This window comes from Mobula birostris, chromosome 1 (genome assembly GCF_030028105.1).
Source record: "Mobula birostris isolate sMobBir1 chromosome 1, sMobBir1.hap1, whole genome shotgun sequence".
Taxonomy (NCBI): domain Eukaryota; kingdom Metazoa; phylum Chordata; class Chondrichthyes; order Myliobatiformes; family Myliobatidae; genus Mobula; species Mobula birostris.
Window position 1 is genome coordinate 68201652 of NC_092370.1, and position 9598 is coordinate 68211249.

Sequence of the window (9598 nt, forward strand, 5' to 3'; positions counted from 1 at the left end):
CAATGGAGTGCTTCAGAAAGGAAGCATTAGGTGTAATAATGGCAATGAGGAGCTGCAAAGAACAAAGGCTATGTGAGGTGTAGTGGATGAAATCATGGACAATCTATACTTCAGATGTTTACATGAAGCTATGTGCTCTTCATTAGCTTCATTAGCCTTTTCAGCACCACAAACTTTCAGTGAAAGCAAGTCAGAAAGATGGCAGAGGGAGACGTTTCAGACATAGGAATATAGAATCACTAGAGAGAAATAAAAACAGAACAGAAATACAAATTGTTTTTTTAAATTTATTATTATAGGCTCTATTATACCAGAGTACAGTAGTAAACTTTTCCTGATACTAGCTAATGATAATGACACAAGGTCCTGATTTTCCATTGGCAACCTCACCAGTGGCACCCTACTTAAGATTATTTTTTAAACATTTCTTCAACTTCAGATCCAAAGTCAACCATCATTGTTTTTAGAAGCACAGGCCATTTTTACTCAATGACATATGTAAAAGATTCAAATCTCTGAAGCTATGGAGAAACATGAAATATGCAACTGCCACATATTTTTGAATATGAATGTAAATGACATGCAGTCCTGTGAATAAATAGGATACACTGAGGGAGGATCATGGGCAAGCTCATGTCAATAGGTAATGAGGCATAATGCATACCATGAAAGAGGTATCATTATTTCTGGGAAGTGTTTATGGTACCAAAGATAATTTAATTCTACACATTAGTAGTCTATTGCTTTGATATTTCTACTGTGCTTTGACTGTAATGACCTTTCTTTCAAATACATAATCAGGTTGGTGCTGATGTGCTTCTTAGGGTGTTGATAACAGAAGGAACACAGTATTTTCCAAAGGAGATTTATCTTGCAACAGGATATTGATCCTTTGATCTTTCACTGATATAAATGATAGTTTTTAATATGTACTCTGTGGATCCTACTAGAACGAATGCTTTATTCTGTTTGGCAGCAATTATCCCAAAACTAATGGATATGTTTGTATATTGTCTGCCAAAATGAGCACAGGCCATACAATTGAAGGACAAGACTAAAGATCTAGTCCATCAATCATTCAGGCAATCCTATATTGGAGCTGGCAGTTTGCACATAATCTATTACTGCTACTCTGTTAGAGTACTTGAAATTCAAGTTCATTATTTATTTAACCTGTTAACCACATAATGATTCAGTCTTGTAACAATCCCCACAAACTATGGTTGAACCTAAGCAGAAATCACAACAATTTTGCTTTTTTTATGACACCTCTAACCTAGTTGAACTGCCCTCTTTCAGAAATTGAGCACCCGCTTTATGTGATCATCACTACTCAACTTAGGCATGATGATCAAACATTTAGCTCGCAGGATATAATTGTACTCTGGGGCTAGATTTTTGAATGGCTAAAATTTAATCATTTAAAGTGAAAGAGTTTTCAGTACAAGAAAGCAATGGACTGCAATGAATAATCTATTGAACCTATATGTAGGCTAATGGGCCCTCAACACAGTGATTTATCTGACAGAAACTGGTTAATCTAGAGTTAGTACTAATCATGGTGACAGTAGTCAAGTATAATAAAGTGCATAAAATAATGTGCTTTTTTATCTTCAACCAGAGTTGTTCTAAAGTTAATGTGACTGCTATATGTCAGATTTGTAATTTCCTCATTACAGAACCCTGGGCATTATGAACTACAATTCCTCTAACATGTATTCTGCTAATGCTGTGTGGGCTCAACACTGAATTTAACTAATAATACTTGCTTCTAACTGTCTTAGCTCTGTAGCCTGCTATTGAAAACAAAATGTTACTTTAATTTGCCCTGAGTTCCAGGCTGTAAATATAGGTAAGAATAAATAAACCTAATTGTTTCCAGCTTAATCATTCTGAAACCAATTACAATGTCATTAAGGAGTAACATATTTTTTGTTGGATTTGATTTTATGCTAGACAATCACAGTCCTTCCAGAAACATTTTGGTGGGCTATTTTATATTGATACACAATTCCATCAAGTCACCATTTTCTTCTGAAGATCTATTTAATGGATCTTCACCTCTTCCTGGACCAAGCATTGCTGCTCTCACACAGATCACGTGAAAAACATTCACCTGAGCAATAAAGGACTCAGCAAGAAAGTGCATTTCAAATTATGGCACACCATTTGTTTGGAACCGAAGATTGCATCCGTTCTTTATCAAATCTAACTGCATGTTTGAAATTAAAAATCCAATATAAATGAAGGATATCCTGGAATTTGTTATATTGCTAAGCTTCCATAAAGTATTGATATTTAGAAAAAAAAGATTTTTTTTTGAAAAGACTGTTTAGGTACCCTTAAAATGATTAAGAAGGTGATGAGGAATGCAGGGAATTGTATTTTATATCCATTTTGTATGTATTAAGTACAAAATGAATACAAAATTCTATGATTCAAAGATCTTAGCAATCCCAGAGCTGTTGGTCAATATATTTGGAGGAAAGTGATCAGTGGTTTCCATACCTATATTCCATGTGATTATAGTAACCACAAATTAAGCAAAGATTTAGAAAAACAATGTTAAAAATCATTGTGAAAACTATTCGAGTAACTCCAAATATGGTCCATGTTTCACTCTCAAAGCACTTGAAACTGAGAATGTCAAAGTCAAAGTAAATTTATTATCAAAGTACTGACAAACAACCAAGGTGCAAAAGAAGACAAGTTGTGCAAATAAAAGATGAATACTACTGAGAACATGAGGTGCAGACTCTTTGAAAGTGACCACTTACAACCTCCCAGGTTCTTACCTCATCCCCTCTCCCCCACCGATCCACCGCCTCCCTCACCTGGTTTCACCTATCACCAAGTAAAGCTGTAGGTTATGGAATCAGTTCAGGGTTGTGGTGAGTGAAGCTACCCATGCAGGTTCAGGTGCCTGATGGTTGTAGGGTAATAACCATTCCTGAACCTGGTGGTTCGGTGTCAAAGGATCCTTACCGCCTGCCTGATGGTCATTGCAGGAGGAGAGCTTGGCCTGGATGGTGAGGCTCCTTGCTGATGGATGCTGCTTTCTTGTGGCAGCACTCCATGTAAGTGTGTTTAATTGTGTATTTCTACTGAAAATGATTTAAATTGGTTCACAATGTAATATGAAAGTATTATTAACTGTAACAATTAGTTAGTGCTTCTACCTGAGTAGTAGCATCCAAACTGTATTTGCAGCATGCATAATTTCACTAGATACATTCTTGTATTTTTTTTATGTTTAAGGTTAGATACAGTATTCTTAATAAAATATTGAAACTTCTGTTTAAAATATGATTGTTATAATGCAAGTTCCCTTTTATTGCGGATGAATGCATGAACATGTAGATTGGAAGTGCAAACAGAAAACACTGATGTTAGAAATCTGAAATAAGAAACGAAATGCTAATGTACTAAATCAGGTAGCATCTGTGGAGAGAGAGAAAAAAACAGTATTAACAATTTAGACTGATGATCTTCAGTTATAATATCATCAGAATAACTTTAATTAGTTTTGATGAAATTTCAATGACCTGACCTACTAATGCTGTTTTACTCTCCACAGAGACTGCCTGGCATCCTCCAAACTTCAATCACTTTCTGTTTCTACTTTGGGTTTCTAGATTGACCATCAGACATGTTCATAATTCAAAGTGCCATATTCTATCTCAATTTTCAGAAAAATTTTCTACTTTATTTAATAGTTATATTTCCTGTCAGACCAATGAAATTTTAAACATTATATGATTCAAAGTTCTAGAAAATGCACAAGACTTGAATGAGGATAGTTATATTTTATATTACCTACCGCATTTATCTTACTGGAATTATAAATCAGATAAACACTAAAGAATAAAGAAATTGAAATCAGATTTTCCCACGTCTGCTGTTATTGGTTTCACAATAATATTTGAATTAATGTTGATGAGTATGTTGTTTGAAAGCCTGGCAATCAAATGGCCTCATTCTTAACCTATTATTCTAATTACTACAATTTAATTGGAATATGTCTCCATGAATGCCTAACTCAATACATTTAATGATGTTCATACAAAAAGGAGAGAGCCATGCCAACAAAGGACCCTTTAGAATTTCATACAAGTAATGAATGGGAATGCTGAATTAGCTTTTTTTGGCAAATTTATATTCTATCTAGTCAAATGGGGCATCTTTACAAATGAGACAATTCATCTATAAACTTTTTCATAAGATTCCAAACTTCAGTTTAATTAACAATGACTCCAACTATTATTGTTAAAATGCAACCTCCATTTAATAGAGACCACACGTTTGTACTACTCTTCCAATCAAAAAAAATGACTATCTTGGACCTGCATCTCAGACATGTAAAAATATGAGTCAGCTCACAGATAAGGATGCAATTACCTTAAGTCTGCTAATTACATGGGAATTAACAGACTTCCTGTACCAGAGGGGAAAAAATCCTCAATTATTTGCTGGTTCTCAAAATACTGTGAATAGATAGAGCAATCAGCAAATTATACCAGGAAGGATGTTGGATCAAAGTTGCAGTCAGAACTCAGGATTCCTGTTCCCAATTGTTCTCCAGTGACACCCTACACCCCACTTAAGGACAATATCCATATTTGGGTGTTGGATGTGACAGTCCTCCAACTTGGACATTGTTCAGCTGGAAAACCTACTAATGATTATTTCCAGGACATCCATGTAAAGGAAAAGAAATTAAATATCAATCAGGCAACTGTTATTTGGAGGGAGAAATAAAAAGAGATAAGCATTTCTTGACTACAGAATGCAAATTCCAGCAATTCAAGACCAGTTTCTTTTTAAGATATTTCTGGATCTCAAACCTGTGGATCTAAAGTTTCAATGTTACAGAATGCTTGGAGCACTGTAGCATGTATGTGCATTGCTGTCTTAAGAAATTGTTCTATGGATCTGTCAAACACATACTCAAACTGTCATTCACTTCATTCCTCATATTGGTCAAGCAGCGCGGATAGTTATTGGTTTGTACAAGTGAAAAGCAGGAGGAAAATCAGAGAGATGTGCAGCCATGAACACTACTGCCTTCAGCACTGGGAAGGAGGTTAACCACCACCATCAAACTATATTAATAGCATTTTGTTTTATAGAGTTTCCAATTCTCCTGGACATAACATGAAACACTTTGGACAGAGGATACATCATCCAGATTCTGACTCCAGCTAGACGGGAATTAAATAATTTTCATTTTTTTCACCAGAGTGCACATGGCATATCACCCCCACCACCGAACCCCAGAAACCCCAGATCTATGATGCCAATGACTGCTATTAAAGCCTATGTCTCAGTGACATCAAATGAGCACTGACATAAATAAGCGTGATCATGTAAAGCCAAGTTAGCAGGGGACAGGGTGTCAGTAAAGGGAATGCATAAGTCACTTTATAAGCCTGATGAAGCAAAGGAGATGTGCTGGGAAGGGAAGCCTATGGAATGGGATAATAGAAAGACCAAAGAATAGGGATCAGTAGGTTAGATGGAAATCACAGATAAAAGAGAAACTTTAAAAAACTAGGGTTGATGAAACATGGATATTGTGGATTAGAATCAGAAGATAAGATGAAGACTGGGAAATTAGAAAAATCTGGGGAAAATGAAAACTGGTGAATGAGATTAAGTGTAAAATGGAAAGATGAATTAAATAGGAATAAAACAAGGATCTACTTAAAAGCTGGTATACTCCAGGTACATCTGAATTCTGGCAAAAGCTCCCAGTTCAGAGTTACCATCTTCACATCCAGTATCCAATGCAAAGACAGGCATGAAAGGCCTGTAAAAAGTGAATTTCTGTGGATCATTTCATGCAGTGCAGGAGACAGATGATAGTTTAGTGGGTGTATAGGTAACTACTAGAAAGGGGCAGGAGATAAGAGGCATTACACATACTGTCAATTAAAGATTATGGTGTTAGGACAAGAATCAGAGTGCAATCACTGCACTCTTCGTTAAGGATACAATTCCATGTAGTTGTCACAAGTACCTAGTAACATAATATTTTCACTCATTCAAGTTCCTCTGAATTGTTCCCAAAGTTTAGCTTCCCATTTTTTCTCTATCTCAGGCTCACGAGATAGAATCATCTTGAATGACAGAATGATCCCAAGAATCATCAGCTTTACCAGTCTTGTCTTCTCTTCTTTGGATACACAAGGACAGGACCCCAAGTACATAGGCCATGACTTAGAATAGTTGTACAAAATTCACAAGCAAAATGCTCAAGCTTACGGTCCTGATCTTTACAAATTAGATAAATGTAAAGCCACTTGCAGAAGTCGTGGTATTACATGAAAAATCTTATTTAGTAGCACACAATCTTTTTTTAGAGCCTTTTAAAGTGCCTTATAACCAATACAGACATAGTCACTCTTGTAATGTAAACGAAGCAATAGCCAGTCTTGGGACAGCCAGATCCCTGTACAGAATCATGATTACAAGCAGATTTTCTCAATACTATTATGTGAGGGGTAAATATTGATCAGAGAACAAGAGACAGGCCTAACATTTCACCCTGAGGACAATCTTTGGCAGTCTAATACATTCTCATTACTGCACTGGTGTTTTATGTCTTTTTTGTGCTCAACTCCTGGAATGGGACCAGGAACTTTTAACTCAGAGGTGAATGAGCAGTCAAATATCATCACTGGGCTTCATGTGCTCTCTTGTTATATGACAAGAATGGCACTTGATCAGACCTCCGGGGTGCCCCCAATCAAAGCTGATTATCTTTGTTACATAAATCAAATACATTCAGTGATATTGAACCAAGATACTTACTTTTGTAGAAATGTATTGTGATAAAAAAACTTTGTCATATACTGTGAATAAATAAACAAAACAGTAAAATATTTGTTAACAGAGTGTAAGTCACACTTCAAACTTTTTTTTTCATTGTTATACCGTATAGGTCTTTTCAATAAATAATGGAAACAATGTTGAACAGTTTTCTTGGTAGGCTAAAGAACCCAGTATCTTTTCAATTTCTTTGTTCCTCCCAGTCTACTCTGTCACAAGTTCTAAAAGGGAGATCAGCCCTTAAACTCATGGAGTTATCATAGCTGGATATGGGATTACTTCTATCACACACAAGAACGGTACTTCAGGGAGGCAACTCACAAATGTTTTCTTGAGGGCACCTAAGGTTGCCATACCATCAACGGACTTTCAAAAATACCTAACCTTCTTCCAACTGGTATATATAATGGAGATGGTGGCATAATTTAAAACCTCTAAAATATCTTATATTACAATGGTGGTGTGGTGACATACAGAGAACGGTTTTGATAGTGATCGTCGTTCCCTGTATATTTTTCAAAACTAGTTTCATAGAGAAACCACTGAAAGTACATTAATTTTATTAGGAAGGTTAATTCAGAAATCCCCAAAAGACTAATTAACCACATTTGTCTAATTTCTGCTCTTAATGAAGAGATTTGATAAATGAAATGTTATTGCTCTATGAAAATAAAAAAAAACTCTACTGGAAATCTCCTCTGATAACTTTTAGGTTCTGTAGCAGAGCTGCCTAACTACGTTAGAAATGCACTGTGCGACAGGCTAAGTGGAAACCAGATTTCACTCCACCCAGGATGCTTCGAACTGCCTTGAAAATACACTACAAGGTTGCACGTCGCAGTTGAGAAGCCAAACGTTCCAGCTGGCGTTCGCTTGCCCGCCGCAGCACAAAATCACCTCGCGACTCGCAACTTGTTACTCCCCGAGAAACAGAGTGATTGGAGGTTGAATATAAGGTTTGAAAATCCAACCGGCACAAGGATGGAACGCGTGCAAGAGCGAAATGAAGTAAATGGGCCATACATCTGGATTAAATTATCGGAATCTCGAGTAGTCTGCTGGAACAGATCAGCACTCCGGGATGCTGAACTTCAAGTGACCCGTCACTTTGCCGGATATCTCAACCGTCGGATCAAAGTACGTGGATAGAACGTGGCAATGTCGGAGAGTGGGAGCCAAGTGTGTAACCTGACTCAACAAATGACTGATTCAGTAAAACAAAGGGGCAAACGGAATAATTTACGCTGCCTGTATGGTAATTACAACATGACTCATTATAAGAACATTAAAGAAATATTTTCGCTTACCGGTGATTATAAAACAAAGGTCGTGATACAGTTTTTGCTTCCCCAGTCATTTTAAGTTACACAAGGAGACTGATTGAGAACGTATCGTTAGTCCACAATAACAGCACAGACTGAAAAGGGTTAGAGGCCGATTGTAGCTTAACGTTGGTTCAAAGGTGTGACTGTACTGTACGCAGAATGCATCCTGCCCTCAAATTCGTTCGTTCGTGGGCAGGATAATGAATAATAAATCAATTAGGAAAAAAAACCCTACTGCATACAACTGCTCAAGAAAGCGGCATTCATCAAGTCATCGCACAATGTCCTTTGGATTGAATAAAAAGTCTGTTCACACCGTGAGAGGGCACTACCACCTTCATTCTTATTTGTAGCGATTCTTAAAATTAATATCGCTCTAATTAAATGAAAACTATGTATCTGTACAAATGAAGAAACGTTTGACTAGTTTTTTCAGTAATTTATGGAGATCTCAATATGTGTACATTACGGTATTGGAGCGTCAGCGAATTCAAATGCATTACTGGTAGCGGAATATTATCACTATAGAAAACCAAGTAATACAAACTTACCTCCACGCTGAACGATTGTTCCTCACCACAAACGAAACAAATAATCCAAAGCAAGGTTTGCAAATAAAACGCCCCGGAATATACAATTGTAAGTATTCTTTCTCTGTACAGTGTGGCTAAAGGCTTAATGAACCCGTTTGCCATCTTTCAGAGAAGGAGCCGCTCATTTGTAGAGGCGCCGTCCGTTGCTGGATATAGTGACAAACTGTGAGAGAGAATCAAGGAGCTGCGCGGAGCCTGGGCTGCTCTGTGCAGCGGATCGCCCCGGAGCAATTTCACTGGCTGCAACCACTCAGTCCGAGTGTAACAGTCCAGGGAGCCTCCAGCGCGTCTGCGCACTAATTAACCAACTACCCTGTCTAACTGGCAGAGACCTGGTTCACTACGAAAACTGGGAGACCAGAGGCTGACACAGACGCTTCTGGCCATTATGCAGACATTGTATTATCTGCCTCCCTGGCACGGAAGCTAAGCAAAAATTTTCCAGACTACTGTGAACGGAATGCCTCGCCCCTGTGCTCTACCGATTAAAGACAGCTTTATCTTATGTTAGAAAAACAAATGCAATGCCGACTCGCTCCCTAGAGATAAACATATCTTAATTGCTAACGTTTTATGTATGTCATTGATCTTTAAATAATGTAAACTAAAATTTCGATGTGTAATCACATTGCAGTATTTTTTTCAGGATGGAAGTGAATTTGCCTCGCCCTCCCTTTTGCCAATCTCAGGTCTAATACTGTACTATATTGAGGCGCCAAGTGTGAGCACCCCTCGGTGGTGCTTTGGAAAGAGGGAAGTTGACATAGGACCATTAAAATAAAGTTAGTAAATATAAAAATAACACATTGTGCAAGCCATTTAAGCAATTACAGTATTTCATATACTATT

The 9598-nt window shown here is 37.2% G+C and overlaps 1 protein-coding gene across 1 annotated transcript in view; it reads right to left on the minus strand.

Moving 5' to 3' along the window:
• Positions 1-9118, minus strand: part of LOC140196833 (matrix metalloproteinase-16-like) — a 217899-nt gene extending 208781 nt beyond the window's left edge. The window contains exon 1 of the mRNA XM_072256676.1: positions 8708-9118. Coding sequence (XP_072112777.1) covers positions 8708-8851 — 144 coding nt within the window. The 5' untranslated portion in view covers positions 8852-9118. The remainder of the gene's footprint in view (positions 1-8707) is intronic.
• Between the last annotated feature and the right edge of the window lie 480 nt (positions 9119-9598).